Here is a 17358-nt window from a genome sequence, read left to right as displayed (position 1 = left end):
GATGTTAAAAAAGCTAAGTAGTCAAGTGGACAGCTTTATTCATGAAGTAGTCATTTTATAAAATCAGAAGCATGAAATGATTGTCCTATAATTTTCATCTATTAAAAAAATACTTTATTGGAAAACAAAAAGATTAGATTACTTTGGTAAAAATAATGCTTGTTAATTGTCTTGAAAAAACCCTGTGTTAAAATAAAATACCTTGCTGAAGTAGAAGCTGTGGCCCCCTCCTGTTGTCTGACAGTTGCTCTTTGATCTAAAAGGAGATTTGATAACATATGTCCACGTCTGACTTTTTTGAAGGGAAAGGGTTCAATAATGTGTAACATATGAACAAATTTTAGAAAAAAAAATAACTACTCGGATGTTTGAATGTGTTTCTCTAACTCCTGTCTGTTGTTTATGAGAGATTTCTGTGCTTGTCCGGAAACCCATTGAGGATTTATGGTAATAAATGGAAAATTCCTATTCACAGCGTGAATATCGAAAAGATTATGAGAAGTCAAAGACTATTTACACGGCACCTCTTGATATGCTCCAAGTCACTCAAGCTAAGAAATCTCAGGAAATTGCCAGTGATGTGGACTATAAGCACATCTTACACAATTACAGCTACCCACCTGACAGCATCAACGTGGATCTCGCCAAGAAGGCTTATGCACTGCAGAGTGATGTGAGTAATCAGATTTTATCTATTCCCTTTTTCTAAGGTGGAAACGGAAATAATCAAGTGGAATGGTGTTTTTGACCATTCTCAGAGGTGTTGGCATTGTCTTCTGTATGTAGCATGTATGTAATGGGAAAATGACCCTTGTGGCTTGATGAGAGTATGCCCTTCAGAGTTAGACCTAGATCTAGCATGAACTCATCCCTATATCCCTTCGGGAAAGCTATCAACCTTGCTGAGCCTAGAGTGCTCCTTGTAAAATCGAAATAAAGTAAAAGAATTATTTTGAGAATATAAATGCATGCAAAATATTTAGCTTAGTGACAGGCCCTAGTGCATTCTCAGTAAACATTCACTGTTACCTCATTCATTGTTATCAATAATTTTTTACCTACATAGCTATCTTGCCTGAAAATAAAATATCTTCTATCATTTATAACATCAATTTTCATAATCACGGAAGGTATTTCCTGCAGATGAAAACTCATCTAGGCAAATTGATTTGAGCTACACAATTGAACACTTCATTCTAACAATCTTATTTTTTTAATGTAGCAAAATACACATAACATAAAACTAGCCACCTTTATCATTTTTTAAGTGTGCCATTCAGTAGCAGCTAATTATATTCACATTGTTGTGCACTCAGTCTTCAAAGCCTTTTCATCTTATAAAACTGAAACTCTATAGCAGTTACCTCCCTGTTTTCCCCTCTCCCTAGCTCCTGGCAACCACCCTTCTACTTGAGCTGGGCTGCTCTGTAGATCATGTATATGTAGAGTCATTCAGTATTTATCTTCTTGTTACTGGCCTATTTCACTTAATGAAATGTCCTCAAAGTTCATTCATGTTGTAGCATGTATCAGAATTTCCTTCCTTCTTGAGGTTGAATAATATCGCATTTATGTGCATACCACATTTTGTTTGTCCCTTTATCCATCAGTGAACATTTGTGTTTCTTCCATCTTTTTGGCTATTCTGAATAATGCTTCTACAAACGTAGGTGACAAATACTCCTTTGAGAGCCTGCTCTCAATTCTTCTGGGTATACACTCAGAAATGGGTTTGCTAGATCACATGGTAATTCTATTTTTGATTTTTTGAGGACCCACTCTACTCTTTTCTACAGCACCTGAACGATTTTAAATTACCATCACTAACAATCCTATTTCATGCATTGTTACTTATTTTTAAAATTTTGCTGTTTCTTTCTCCCAAGTAGATGGTAAGCCTTTCAAAGGCAGAAACCAAATAGTTTCTTGATTTTTCATTCTAATTAAAAGGCCCACACTAAAGAACAATGGTTTGAATTTTGTATCTAGAATATAAGTTTTAGGTACCACATATAGCCAGACAATAAGAGTAGCCTATTATTTTATTATTTTATTCTCTTAGAGAGTGAGAGTAGGGGTGTGTATGGAGGGCTGGGGAAGAGGGAGAGGGAGAGAGAACCCAAGCAGGCTGCACACCCAGCACAGAGCCTGACATGGGGCTTGATTCCACAACAGTGAGATCATGACCTGAACCAAAATCAAGAGTTGAACGTTGAAGCAACTGAGCCACCCAAGCACCCCAAGAGTAACCTATTATTTTAATGGCATCAAGTGTGTCCCTGAAATAGGAAAAATTCCAAGTAATAACAGCCTTCTACAAGCAAATTGAGTGTAACTATTTTATTTTTTAAATACTTTATTTATTTGAGCAGAGAACGAGCAGCAAGGAGGGGCAGAGGGAGGTAGAGAAGCAGACTCCCTGCTGAGCAGGAAGCCAGATGTGGGGCTCAATCCCAGGACCGGGGATCACAACCTGAACCAAAGGCAGATGCTTAACCAACTGAGCCACCGAGGTGCCCCTAGCATAACTATTTTAAAGTGCATTGTTAACCAATATAGAAACACTCCAAAGTTAACCATTACACATGAAGAGCAACGTGTGTAAACATATAGTACAAATAACTGTTATCAAGTCTTATCAGAAGATGAGCAAAATTATCTACCTTCAATGTGGCCATCAGTCCTAATTTGACCAAAGAAACATAATACTTAGAGTTCCAGGGAGCAAACACCTCACCTTTGATTATCTAAATATAACAATTTTTTTTATTTTTATGAAGTTTTTATTTATTTTTATGAAGTATAGCTTTAAATGTAGTATTTGTTCATATTGGAATTAGAGTTCCACATACCTCCTTTCAGTTGGAAATAAGGATGAGATGGACTACTTGCCAGCTAGAAGAACACTGATGACCTAAGGGCTGTTAAAATCTCCCACCAAGGAAATACTTAACATAACTCAATATGGGGCATCTGGGAGGCTCAGTCAATTAAGCATCCGATTCTTGATTTTGGCTCAGGTTATGATCTCTCTGGGTCTGAGATCGAGCTCTGTGTTGGGCTCTGTGCTCAACGTGGAATCTGCTTGCGTTTCTTTCTCTCTTCCTTTGCCCCTCCCCCCACTGATGCTTGTGCACGCACTCTCTCAAATAAGTAAAATCTTAAAAAAAAAAAAAAAAAACTTAAGATATGGAGTAAGGAAGCTGGTCAGAAATCTTAACACTGTTTTGGGTGAAACGTTAATGATTTCATGAATAAGGATGATGCTGAACAAAAAACCTGTAACCTTTCTCTTGGTGTTTTAGGTTGAATACAAGGCTGACTACAACAGCTGGATGAAAGGATGTGGCTGGGTGCCTTTTGGATCCTTAGAAATGGAAAAGGCAAAGAGAGCTTCAGACATCCTAAATGAGGTAAAGCCATCCCACGTGCCACAGAGAGGTTTGGGATTGTGCTGTGTTAAAGCCTGCAGAACCATGGAAGCGCCTTCTTTTCCCTCTTCATTCTCTCATGATTGTTACTGAGAAAAAAAGCACTTACCACATGCATGAATTATCCAGATAGATAAGCTTTACATCACCAAAACCCTTTATATTAACCATTCATGATTAAATTATTTTTAAACAACTGTATCAAGGCATAATTTGCATGCCACAAAATTCACCCATTTTTAATAAGTTCATGTAGTTTTATGGTCATCACTATAACTGAATTTTAAAATGCTGCTAGTATGCCAAAGTTTCCTTGAAAAACTCCCACTCCCATCTGCAATACCTGGTAACCAGAGATCTTGCTTTCCGTCCCTATAGTTGTACTTTTCTAGAAATTTCTTTTGTATGAGCCTTCCTTCATTTAGCACCATGCTTTAAAGGCTCATCTATATATCTGCACGTATCTGCAATTCATTCCTTATTATATTGAGTAGTATTCCTTTACATAGCTATATTTTTGGCTGTCCAGTGGTAGACATGTGCATTCTTTCCAATTTTGGCAATTATGAATAATGCATAGATGAATACTATGGAAATTGTCCTTTAAGTATTACACCCTATGTCCTATTCTTGATGATTTTGAAGTACTAGATAAGTTGTTATTCAGTCTAAGAAAAAGCAGCGATGACTTTGCACTCTAAAAGGCCAGGTGATCTGTCCCTTCTGCTCCGACAGAGGCACATTCCCATGGCTGGCAGGTGAACCCATCAGGGAGGTTAGCCTACATAAAGAAGGGACCGAGGTACTGAGTGAAGGTTCTTGTTTCTGTTGTTCTGGGATTTTGCTTGCTTTTGGCGAACAACATTTTATCTCCTCAGAGATTTTCCATAAAAGTTCCTCTGAGTTGGTGGTTTTCAGAAGTCTGAAGCTGAGTGATGCTACTTCATACACAGAAGTGGCATGTAGAAGATGCAGGAGGGAAGAAGACTGGGAGACTAGATGGAGGAAAACATAGGAATGTAGCTAGAAGGTCCCGTCGGAACCCCTTCCACCCACCATCTTCTCTCCTGTAGCTCCTCAGCACTTTAGTGATAAGCTGTGGACTAGTCACACGGAGGCTGCAGAGCAGAAGTTCTCCCTTTCTTATAGGAACCCCTAGCCATTGCCTAATTCCCCAGGTCCTCCCCCCTCAACCAGAGAGCTGCTTTACCTCTGTTCCACTGACAGGAATCTGAGAGCCTGTTAGTGTCATACACAAGACACTCCAAATTTCCTTGCATGCTTTTCTGATGCTTTAGAAAACTTTGTGGTGTTTCTGGGTTCTGTTTAGCTGAGTACCCTCTTTCATTTCATAAGCAACAAGTAGTCTGGTTCCTGAAAGTTATATTGATTGATCTGTAATGCCCCAGACCATCCAATATTAAGCCAATTTTTGGAACCTTGTTTCTTGTATTGTATTCATCTTTCCCCCAAGCCAACCAAGAAGCTAGTATCGTAACATTTTAAAATCAGGAAAAAAACCCTTGTTCCTCCAAAATAAACCTCAAGGATTTTTATATATTAGCCTTCAGTGAAAGTAATATTGCTGTTTATCTTGTTTTAATTCACCAAACAGAAAAAATACCGCCAACATCCAGACACTCTCAAGTTTACTTCGATTGAAGATGCTCCGATTATAGTACAGTCCAAAATCAACCAGGCCCAGAGAAGTGATGTGAGTGCTAATTCTATCTGTATTTTAATAAATGTTAACGGAAACAAATACGTTTGGTTCTAAACCTGCTGACCACCTGTGGTTATTCTGCAATCCAAAGAGACTCAGTTCCATGAGCAATTCTGTAACTCTCCCAGCTTTTCATTAATAAGACACACCTAAGTCACCTCTCCAGAGTGTTACGTGTGCTATGCTGATCGTCCTTCCAGCCATTTAACATTGAAGATCAGGGGCTTCTCTTGATGACAAGAAACACTATAAGCCTATTTCTAGGAAAGACCAGGAAAATGAAGGTATGCAGCACACCTTCTGGAGGAGCTACGTTGTAAGTCAGAGCTAAGACGATAATCATGTAGAGTAAAAACCACCCCAGAGTCCCATCAGTCACCCACCAAGCGGAAGATAGATGGCTTGTGTATCCCACCCAGTTAGCCTTTTCTGTGCTCAGGGAAGTATCTGCAGGTTAACATTTTCATCAGGCCCTCTCCCGGGGCTAACCTTTCTGAGTGCCCCTATCGAAGCTCAGAGGTGCCTAGCACATACCTAGGGACCTTGGCCAAGGCTGAACGGGCACTAGGATGGGACCCTGTGCATTGCATGTGAGACCTTGAAGGCCCACAGATCTGTGCAGGTGAATGTGGGGATGACCCAGAGAACGTCATTCATATAAAGCACCTCTGTGTAATGTGATCTGTTCTGAAATTATTTTCCTGTGTCGATAAACCCTTTTCCCTTCTTTGTTTTGCTCATGCATTTCTTTTCATCTTTCAGGTTGCATACAAAGCCAAAGGAGAAGAAATTCTTCACAAGTACAACCTGCCAGCCGACCTGCCCCAGTTCATCCAGGCTAAAGTTAATGCCTACAATATCAGTGAGGTATGCACGTGAGCTCAGCTGCTGGCTGCGTGTGAAGGCCTTTCTAAATGTGGCCTCAGTTATATGCAAAGGACTTTTTTTTTTTTCAGAATATGTACAAAACAGACTTGAAAGATTTGAGCAAGAAGGGCTATGACCTGAGAACGGACGCGATTCCCATCAGAGCCGCCAAAGCTGCCCGGCAGGCAGCGAGTGATGTAAGTGCCGTTGATGGTCCCCAGTGTGTAACTAGGAAGTATGGGTGGGGTGGACTTGCTATCCAGAAGTCGCCGTGTCTGCTGTCCCCAGCGGGAAGGGAGTCCTGTTGAAAACTATTTAGAAAAGAAAGTTCCCTAAACAGGTCTGAATTTTCCTGGCAGTAAGGATTTGTAGAACCTTTACTAACCCGTTCTAATGAAACACTCTAAGTTAAAGGTCTCCTCCGTATTTCTGTACAAATTCACGTTATTCTCCTCATGGAAATAAACAAGTCACTCACTATTTAAGTCCTAATAGCCTCCTGGTGGTAACATTTTTGTCTCAAAACTTTAATTTATATGAATTCCCTCTTTCCCTCATTTCTTTTTAATTAATTGCTTCCAGAGATGGATTAATTGGCCCCAAGGTCCATAGCAGTCATTAGGTTCCATGAAAGTTAGAAATTTTGTCTTTTTTCCTTATCATACTTGTAACTATGAACTAGTTACTTTCCTCTTTGAGATTCAAATCAAATTGACTCAACCCCCACCTGCTAACCTTTAGAAAGTAGGATACCCTTTCTTCTGCTTAATGCAGATATTCTGAGGTTTGTCTTTCCATTACCTCTGGCTCCTACTTTGTACACAGTGGTTTCACTCATGCTCACCTGGATTCTCCTGTCCTGGATTCACTTCTTTTTCTGGTCTGCATGGTCCAGAGATGGAACACAGCCCCGTCTTTTGGTCCCCCGACCCCAAGTCCCAAGCACAACTTCATTGATTGTTTGAAATGAAGTTGACATTGCACCGATGTAAATAAGTTACAATTGAATAATAAATACTTGTATCATCAAAGTCTTGCCATCCAAAATTTCTTACCCATTCCCTTTCTCTCAGGGTACATTCTTCCAGCTACTCCCCACCCCAATACACACATAAGCTTTCCTTCACATCTCTGCTTCTCAGTTTCCCATGCTTCTTCCCAGATCTCCCCAAGCAAGTTCAGTTCTTCTCACTTTATAATTCAGAGCCAATTCATGTTTACACACAACTGGCTCTGGGTCTTCCTTTGAATATCCAAATACTCATTAAAATTCTACTACAATTAAGATAGCCAGCTCTTTGGGGGTCTCCTGGAGCAGCACAATATAACTGGTAATTGCAGAATGTTTATCTTTTCATTTGTCTCTACCAGTGTATAAGTAGAAAGGAACTTACTACCTTGTCTCTGACATGAATTATGGAAATGTTCCCCACCCCAACCTCTCTCAGGTGGCTGAAGCAGCTACAGACAATTAAATGGGCTCTAAGTAACATTTTAATTTTACCAGGCTACATTTCAAACTATATACAAATGAATACATCTAATTGGTTGTTGAAGTCATTCCTGGGACGCTCAATTGCTTTAAGTCATGGTCTCATTGTTCAGTAAAATCTTCATAACTACATTTTAAAATATACCCACTTTGTTTCCAATAGGTTCAATACAAAAAAGATTATGAAAAAGCCAAAGGGAAAATGGTTGGCTTCCAAAGTCTCCAAGATGATCCTAAACTGGTTCACTATATGAATGTAGCCAAGATGCAATCCGACCGAGAGTATAAAAAAGACTATGAGAAGACAAAAACAAAATACAACACACCCCATGATATGTTCAATGTTGTGGCAGCCAAGAAAGCTCAGGATGTTGCCAGCAATGTCAACTATAAGCATACACTCCATCATTACACCTACCTGCCTGATGCCATGGACCTGGAGTTGTCTAAAAATATGATGCACATACAGAGTGATGTAAGTGACACTTACTTCACAGGATAATCCTCTCCTAAGGTCAGAAACTGCATGAGAACCCACTGCTTGGGGCACTTACTCCTTTCCCCCCCCCCTTTGCTATAGAATGTCTACAAGGAAGACTACAACACCTGGATGAAAGGCATAGGCTGGATACCTATTGGCAGTCTGGATGTAGAAAAAGTTAGGAAAGCAGGTGATGCCCTGAATGAAAAGAAGTACAGGCAGCATCCAGACACCATCAAATTTACCAGCATCGTGGACTCCCCAGTTATGGTCCAGGCAAAACAGAACACAAAGCAAGTCAGTGATGTAAGTACAAAAGAGGGGGCCAAGAATGGAGGGAGGCTTCAACAAAACAATTAGCAGCTCAAAAGTTTTATTCTTCGGAGCCATTAATTTTCCTTTTATTTTATTTGATTTAAAATAATAATTACAGTGATTTTTAGTTTGGGGGTCACCTGAGTGGCTCAGTTTGGTTAAGTGTCAGACTCTTGATATCTCATATCAGGTCTTAATCTCAGAGTCATGAGTTCAAGCCCTGCATTGGGCTCCATTAGAAAAACAAACAAAAACAACCGCAACAATTATTTTTAGTTTGGGCACTAACATTTTCTTTCTTCTATATTACTATTTATCTTTTTATAACATCTTCCTTTTTAGCTGCCTTTGAAATACTGTGTTACTGGATAAATTGGTCATGATGAAAAAGTTCTACTCTTGTACTACACCTGTATATACACACGCAAAATTTAAATTCCAGACACTTTAACAAACTTATCACCTTCAAGTCCATATTAAGTTGCATATATTTGCTGTTCATATATAAAATACTAGTACAGGGAAATAATTCACATGAGTATATGGTTTTGCTTCTCAGAATTCATCATACACAAATATTATAGAGGCTTTTGAAAACTTACATCTTGGAGATTAGTATGTTGTTTGCCCGGCTGTCCATGAACAATGTGTATGACCTGGCTAAAGTCAGACCTAAAGGGAAGCTTAGTGTATAGAAGAATTAAAGGGACATGGAAAGCATTTATTTATTAATTCATTGAATGAATGTTTTTGAACTCCTTCCCTGTGCTGGGCATTGTATTATACGCTGATGCTATAAAGACACCATAGATGAGTAGTGAGATATAGGATATAACAAGGATATAAGAGTGTAAGACAAAAGCATGGATAGAACCAGAGCATTGCCACACCAAGAGGTGAATGCTACAGGAGAGGTATGTGCCAAGTGCAAGAGAAGAGGGTAACCCCCCACAAAGGCTTCCCTGGCAAATAAGGGAAGAGGGTACATTCTTGGTGAAAGAAAAAAACATAATGACCAACAAGAGCTAATGAACTGGAAGGATGGTGAAGGGTTTGGGATTATTATCTGATAATTGAGGATCTTGCGTGCTTATACTCTGGATATTGTGGGGTAGGTAATTGGAGGTATTGAAGATCTTAATCCATGGAGTTGGTTATCAGATATGTGTTCTAAAAGACAGCTCTGACAAAGAGCGCTGAGATGGCATTGGTTAGGGGAGAGACTGGAGGTAAGAAGATAGATTAAAAGCGCTTTACAGAAACCTAGCAAAAGACTCCTTTGGACTTCAACTAAAGCACTAGCAATGGCAGAGGAGATGTGTAGAGGACAGAATCAGTGAGACTCTGTGAATGCCTAGCTATGGTTTCTAAAGGCAGTGAGGAAGTAAAGTTACCTCTTGGATGCCTAGAAGAAGTTATTTAGGATTTGAGAATTCAAATAGATATCAGCCTCTTTAGACTTTGTGATACATAGATGGCAGTTTACATGTGATATCTGCTTGAGAGTTTATGTGATAAATGACAGTCAAGAGATTGAAAATCTAGTGATTCCAGTTGTATTTTAGATTTTTAGAAATCAAGCAATTTCTTTTCTATTACCAAGAGGAGGACACAATCTAAGTTCTATATCCTGCACCTAGCTGCCTTTCTGACATCTGTAAAAAGGATAAGATAGGGTAAATATGAAATGGTAAACCTCTAAAGTACACTGGGTAATGTAGAAGTGCCCTCATAGCATGAGGAGATTATTATATGGTTTTAGTGTTACAATTGTAATTGGAAAGGTTTTTTTTTTTTTTTTTTTTTTTTTTTTAGCAGAAGTGAAAGACTCCTTCTAAATGCCATTTTCTAAGAAACAAAAACCCAAAACTAAAAAACAAGACCTGTTTACTCCACTAGTAAAGATTGGACTTTTCTGACTTTGGTAAATTCTGTTTATTCAAGTTAGGGTTTCACATTTGAAATGATTTTCCATTCATTTCTAGCAGTCAAAGATCACTGTTTTCTACTTTTCTATTTTAATACACAGAGTTTTTATGTCTTTCTAAAAATGACAAAATGCTTGAGTTTTTAAAAATAGGGAAATACTTTTGATTTTTAACAATAGAAGTAGTAGAGGGACTGTGCTGGGAGTAACTCCATTAAGTGTGCAATTCAAACATTTTCTTTTTTTGTACTGTCTGTGATACATGTTATTTTTGTGATTGTGTATTGCAGATCTTATACAAAGCTAAAGGAGAAGATGTGAAACATAAATACACTATGAGTCCTGATCTCCCTCAGTTTCTCCAGGCCAAGTGCAATGCTTACAATATAAGTGACGTAAGTAGGGTTTTCAATGGGGTGTGAAACCCAGACAAGGTGGTAAAGTAATAGAATCTGAGTAGGATGGGGCCTTGATAACTATTTAGGTCAGTTTCCCACACACATACTGGATGGAGCCTATCTCATGACGATGGCTCTCTGCCTCTTAAGTTGGCCTCTTCAAGGGCAGTATAATTCCAAAAGGATGTGACATTTTCCCTTGCACGGAGCCCAACATCTGTTCCTCTAAAACTTCAAGTTAGTTTTCCTCATTTTGCAAGTGGAGAGAGTTATTATCCTGCAGAAAAATAAGAATGAATGAAATCCTTTTATTACAGCAAACCTGAAATTTCTAAAGCTAACCACTAGGTCTTCCCTTGACCTTCCTTCCGTAAGAGTGGACAACTTCATTTTCTCTAGTTGGTCCTCACACACCAAGGTTTCCAGAAAGAACATTTATTCCTCTCTTCTAGATCCACTCCAGTTTCTCCGCATCCTGCTTTGCTCTGTACCCAAACCAGGTTTGGGTGTATAATTGGTGCAGCATCCTGTAATTTCATGCTACACAAGGTGTGACATTTTGCTAATGTGACTTCCCAAAACAGAATGTACTGTAGGAGATTCCTTTAGCTTCTATCTGGAAATGAACAAAACAGTCCCAGCAATTGGGGACTCACTTCAGCTGATCCATGCACAGCATGCTGACCTCCTTCTTTCCTTCATATCCCAGGTCTGCTACAAACGGGACTGGCATGATTTAATAGCCAAGGGCAACAATGTGCTGGGTGACGCGATTCCCATCACTGCGGCCAAAGCATCCAGAAACATTGCCAGTGATGTGAGTAAAAATTTTAGGTGAAATGTGGGTGCATTGCCTTTTTAAAAACTAATCAAATGTGTGCTTGTCTAAATGATGCCACATTGAAAACAATATGTCGAGGTAATGACGTTGAAATTCTCCACAAGATACTGTTTTGAAAAGCTGTCATTTTTTCAAAATTCCTTGATTCTTTTCCGTTGACCACACTTGGTAGAGCTGTCATAAATCTGACAACCACTTTCTCCCCTGATTCATAGGCCAAATTACCTCTACTGACACATTTCCTTGACAGCCTACATTTATTTTCAGTGAGAACACCCTACCTGACACTAACACATTAAATTCAAATGACTGCCTGCATAATAATTGTATTAAGAAGATTGAAAAGATGTTCTATTAAATGTAAGGATTTTGTAAACCAAATGGGTAAAGGTCCATTTTTCTTGAATTTAATTTTCATTTATGTAAATCAATGCCCATTTCATCTGTAATAGGAAATGTATACACTTCCACTTCTTCTCATTGAAGATCAAAACTCTCAGACAGCATGCATGCCCCGTAGACTTCACTGTCACCTACTATTCTGAGGGCTACAATCACGGTTTGGGAAAGGAGAAGAAAGAAGCCACCCATGTGTGCAGACCACAGGGGAGCTCAGCTTTCCTTAGAAAGAGGTCCCTGAAAATGCGTCCCTCAGAGATGTGCACACCACTATGGAGTACATCTCTAGGTTAAGGACAAAGTGAAAGTCTAAATATGACTTTATCATTGTTTTAGACCTTGTGCAGGGCTCTAACATACCTAGAAATGTCTCGAAGACCCTTTTGCCTGCTAAGCTCTTGTTTATAAATCGCTGCATAAATGACACAAGCAGAGTTTCTGCAGAATTTAAGTGGATTTGAGTTCTCTTCTATAAAAATTGAGATTTTGACCTGTTACCTACCATACAACTCCGTCTACACCCCATTGCCGGTGCCAGCAGCGAGAGAGCTTGGGCCGCAGAGCCTTTGCGCTGAGGTTTTTACTGCCAGGGGAAGCTCCCAGCCATTCCTACCCTTCCTGTTCCTGAACTCCTCTGCAGCTGCTTCAGCAAGGAGCTTGGAAAGAGGCTGCCAAGAAATGGGTGGAGAAGGCCAGGCTACCTGCTTATGCAGTATCTAAATTGATGCCCCCTAGAAAGAAGAGGGGTTTGTTCTAACCTTACTCCAGCAGCCTGAGACAACACAGTAAAGGTTTCCACCCCCTACTCCCAAGAAAAACCGTGTGAACTCGCATACAGAGTCCTTTGGAGTTTCTTCTACATCAGTTGCATACGTATCACTCAGTCAATGGGAGCAGTAAATGGAAGGTTTTCTCACTAATTTCTAATGTTCTGTGATGTATGATAACATTCTGTGGTGGTAGTAACGGATTGGGAAAATTCACATCCCTAGGAAACCAAGAGGTACTGCCTTATATTTGGAATGTGTCTTGTTGCATTAAGCATGAACATTCAGATGGGTTTAAGTAAAGTCCAACATGCAAAAGCATTTGTAGGATTTATAGCAAAGAAAAAAACTGGTCCTGAATCTATCATGATACCCATTTGTAACCCAGCAGTGTTGGAAATAACCGTTTTCACTCTGAACTTTCTGGGGCACATGGGAGTGGGGAGGTATGGTTTGCATTTCTTGTACAGTCTTCCAGAAAGTCACAATGTTCGAAGTGCCTTTGTGTGTGACTATACTTGCTATACCTACTGTTATCAACTTTGCTAACCAAATTTTGCCTTCGCAGTATAAATACAAGGAAGCTTATGAGAAGTCAAAGGGAAAGCATGTGGGTTTTAGAAGCCTTCAGGATGATCCCAAGCTGGTCCATTATATGAATGTGGCAAAACTGCAGTCGGATCGTGAATACAAGAAGAACTATGAGAACACCAAAACGAGCTACCATACCCCTAGGGACATGGTTAGCATTACTGCTGCGAAGTCGGCCCAGGATGTTGTCACCAACGTCAACTACAAACAGCCCATACACCATTACACGTACCTACCCGATGCCATGAGTCTCGAGCACACCAGGAATATGAATCAAATTCAGAGCGATGTGAGTATGACAGGCCCAGGAATGTTGGTACTTCAGGGGTGATCCTTTTCTGTCTTAATAGGCTTCACAATACAGGAAGATATTTGAGAAATGCACCTTTAACAAAGACATGGTAGACGAGCAGGGGTTTTGCTGGCTTTCTGTTCTCCTGTTAGTCATTGACATTGTCTTTATTAACGCACGGATCAAAGATAAAACCATATTCCACTAAGTATATAAACCACTTTGATTCCCAGCAAGAGGCCATGGTTGCTCTTGGCAGACCTGTTTCAATGGTGACATGTAGAATGAAAAATAGTATTCTCTACTCTCTCTGAATTCAGGAACATTTTTTCTTTTTTTTAACTGAAATTCATTCTCATGCATGTTAATCTATGTGGTGAGTCATCTAAAATGAACCAGGGAGGCTTTGTGATTGCATTGCAGCATGATTCATGGAGAGCTGCATGGGGAGGCTGTTTAATATTCAGGGCATTTCCTTCTGCAGGAACCAGATTTCTGTAAGAATCATCCTCTGTAGGGAAAGATATGGCATCCGTTTATGGTCACTCGACGAAGATGTCTTTCCCCAGCTGAGATGTCTCTCCCCAGGAATAGCCTAGGCAGACAGTATGGGTGAAATTCAAAGTTGTGGGGTTTTCAGTGAAATAAAAGAGAAAGCCCAATTTATTGTCAGAAGAGATACAATATTTTTTTTAGCATTACCCATGGAAGTATGTGGCCTAGATTCCCTCTGTGTCATAGAATGCACTCGGAAAAGCAAAACTGCTGTTTCTTAGTACCAGATTCTGGGGAAGAAGCTCAGTGGCATACGTAGTGAAAGGCTTCTTTACGGACCTGAGCATGCTGGAAGGGCGGCTATTGATTTCCTCTGGATATAACTGCAGATTTCAGAGACCACCTTTGTAGGCTATCTCCTCATATGAAACTATTCTTTTGCAGAATGTGTATAAAGACGAGTATAACAACTTCTTCAAGGGCATTGGATGGATCCCTATTGGTTCTCTGGAGGTTGAGAAGGCCAAGAAAGCGGGTGATGCCTTAAACGAGAGGAAGTACCGGCAGCACCCGGATACCATCAAGTTCACAAGCGTGCCGGATTCCATGGGCATGGTTCTGGCTCAGCAGAACACCAAGCAGCTAAGTGATGTAAGTGGTTCCCTCCACACGGGGCTTATCCAGGGGGGCCTGGGATTATCTGTGGATTTTATTTCCCACGCCAGTCTCGGTTGTCACATTATCATAGATATCCAGGGGCGCTTGGTGGCTCAGGCTGTCAGGCCGCTGACTCTCCATTTTGGCTCAGGTCATGATCCTCAGGGTCCTGGGATTGAGCCCTGCGTCGGGCTCTGCACTCAGCAGGGAGTTGGCTTGAGGATCCGCTCTCTCTCCTCCTTCCTCTGTTCCTGCCACTCACATGTGTGCTTGCTCACGTTCTCTCAAATGAATCACACCCCCCCGCCCAAGATTTATCCATGAATAACTCCATTCCACCATCCTTCTTAATTCCACATGTCAAGGTGCATCTGTGTGTGTCAACTGCTTTCAGGGGTACATTAGAAAGGCCTTCTCTCCTCCCTGTTCTCTTTATGTTCAAGTTCCCAGTTGCTTCAGAAGGAGGAGGATTTTCCAGATTTATTTTCCAAATGTAGAGGATCTGTGCTATTTATAGGCAGACCCCTATCATTATACACAAGAAATGAAATGATTACTGTTATCATCTGTGATTCCTGCTGAATCGTAAGCCAAGCTATTTATTGCTCTGAGTTGCAAGCGCTCTCCGTGGCTACCCGGGGAGAAGGCCTGTCCTCAGCCTTTGGCATGACAGCTCGAGGTTCTGGAAGGCAAGCCGCCTCTGGGGGAAGGCAAGCACCTCACTTCCCGAGCCCACATCTACCTGGCCCCTCACTGCCTCAGAGCCTGGTTGCAACGCTCAGTGCCTCACCTCATTTGGGATTTCAGAGTTCTGTTAAAATCCCTCCAACAGAAAGAGCAGCGAGGAAAGCAACACAGAGATGATCTTGTGTGTTTTAGCCCCAGACGTCGAAGGTGGGGGGAGGCTTTGCGTGGCTCAGATTTGAGAATCCTCTGTGGATGTCATTTCTCAGGCCCATCTCTGTTGTCACCTTACCATGGATAGTTTGAGATTAGCTCCACGTGGGGTGGGGGGTGGGTGTTAGCTCCACCGCGAGGTGTGTGTGTGTGTGTGTTAGCTCCACATGCGGGGGTGTTAGCTCCATGGCGGTGGGTGTGTATGTGTTACCTCCACGTTGGGGGGTGTTAGCTCCACAAGTGTGTGAGTGTGTGAGTGTGTGTGTGTGTGTGTGTGAGCTCCACATGCAGGGGTGTTAGCTCCATGGCGGTGGGTGTGTATGTGTTAGCTCCACGTTGGGGGGTGTTAGCTCCACGTGTGTGTGTGTGTGTGTGTGTGTGTGTGTGTGTGAGCTCCACGTGTGGGGGTGTTAGCTCCATGATGGTGGGTGTGTATGTGCTAGCTCCATGTGGGAGGTGTTAGCTCCACGGGGATGGGTGTGTATGTGCTAGCTCCATGTGGGGGGTGTTAGCTCCACGGGGATGGGTGTGTATATGTGTTGGCTCAACGTGGGGTGTGTTAACTCCACAGGGATGGGTGTGTGTGTGTGTGTGTGAGCTCCACGTGCGGGGGTGTTAGCTCGATGGCTGTGGGTGTGTATGTTTAGCTCCATGTGGGGGGGTGTTAGCTCCACGGGGATGGGGGTGGGTGTGTGTGTTAGCTCCATGGGGGTGTGTGTGTGTGTGTGAGCTCCACGTCGGGGGTGTTAGCTCCACGGGGATGGGTGTGTGTGTGTGTGTGTGTGTGTGTGTGTGAGAGCTCCACGTGGGGGGTGTTAGCTCCATGGCGGTGGGTGTGTATGTGCTAGCTCCATGTGGGGGGTGTTAGCCCCACGGGGATGGGTGTGTGTGTGTGTGTGTGTGTGTGTTAGGTCCACGTGGGGGGTGTTAGCTCCACGGGGGTGTGGGGTGGGGGGGCACTAAACGTGCAGATGCTTCGGACTCTGTTCCCAGCGAGCTAGGGCTGCCCCCGGGTCCTGGGCTTCGCCACCGCGACCCAGGCCGCGCACAGGTACCCGGTGCCCGCGGCCCCCCGGAGGGCGGTGTCCTTGGGCCGCCTCCTCAGGCCTCCCAGCCCCCGGCCCCGGCCTGCTGTTCCGCGGCCGCAGTCGGTCACCGTGGCCTTCTCTCCCGGGGGCGACCGCAATCGGCGGCTGTGCGGGCTCCCGCCCCGGGTCACACAGGCCCCCCGGGGCAACGGCCTGAACACGCACGTCACAGGGACGCCGGGGCGGCCCAGCGGGTGGGCTCTGCCTGCGGCCCAGGGCGGGACCGGGGTCCGGGGTCCGGGGTCGAGCCCCGCGTCGGGCTGCTGCGTGGGGCCTGCTGCTCCCTCTGCCTCGGTCTCGGCCTCTGTGCCTTATGGGTAAATAAAAAAGCTGCATTTATTCCTACATTTACACCTAAGAGCCTACATGTATCACATACAAACCGCAGCCCTCTTATGCTTAACGGCCCTTAGTGACTTCTTGAAGTAAAAACGTCCCCTCACCTTGGCTGCCGGCTCCGGGCCCCGCCGCCCACTCTCCCGCCGGGGGCTCTGGGCCGCGGGCCGCGTTGGGCTCCTCGCGTCGGCGTCGGCCTTGCCCTTGGGACCCCGCGCGGGTCAGCGCCGCTTCCGGCGTCCGGGCTCGTCCGCGTGGCCTCCGGGAGCACAGGCGGCCTGTGCGGCCCCGTCTGCGGCCCCTCACGCGGACGCCCCGCCGCAAGGCCCGCCGGGAGGTGGGGGCGGGGGCCGGGGCGCCG

General features: G+C 42.9%; 1 protein-coding gene and 1 long non-coding RNA gene across 23 annotated transcripts in view; one reads left to right on the top strand and one right to left on the bottom strand.

The window, feature by feature from the left end:
* The window catches only part of NEB (nebulin), a 200154-nt gene that overhangs the window by 37347 nt on the left and 145449 nt on the right, over positions 1-17358 (top strand). For all 22 annotated transcript variants that reach the window (XM_077861706.1, XM_077861712.1, XM_077861711.1 and 19 more), the window contains exons 28-38: positions 476-673; positions 3306-3413; positions 5047-5145; positions 5917-6021; positions 6111-6218; positions 7677-7988; positions 8094-8300; positions 10527-10631; positions 11344-11451; positions 13210-13521; positions 14464-14670. In XM_077861706.1, the coding sequence (XP_077717832.1) occupies positions 476-673; positions 3306-3413; positions 5047-5145; positions 5917-6021; positions 6111-6218; positions 7677-7988; positions 8094-8300; positions 10527-10631; positions 11344-11451; positions 13210-13521; positions 14464-14670 (1869 nt within the window). The remainder of the gene's footprint in view (positions 1-475; positions 674-3305; positions 3414-5046; positions 5146-5916; positions 6022-6110; positions 6219-7676; positions 7989-8093; positions 8301-10526; positions 10632-11343; positions 11452-13209; positions 13522-14463; positions 14671-17358) is intronic.
* LOC144291862 (uncharacterized) lies at positions 8410-17280 on the bottom strand. The gene is made up of 3 exons (XR_013359429.1): positions 17105-17280; positions 13469-13617; positions 8410-10911 (listed from the first exon to the last, which is right to left on the bottom strand). It is a non-coding gene; the product is annotated as an uncharacterized LOC144291862 (long non-coding RNA).

This window comes from Canis aureus, chromosome 20, assembly GCF_053574225.1.
Source record: "Canis aureus isolate CA01 chromosome 20, VMU_Caureus_v.1.0, whole genome shotgun sequence".
Classification (NCBI taxonomy): Eukaryota; Metazoa; Chordata; class Mammalia; order Carnivora; family Canidae; genus Canis; species Canis aureus.
Note: the sequence above shows the minus strand (reverse complement) of the source record. Positions and strands in the feature narration are given on the sequence as shown.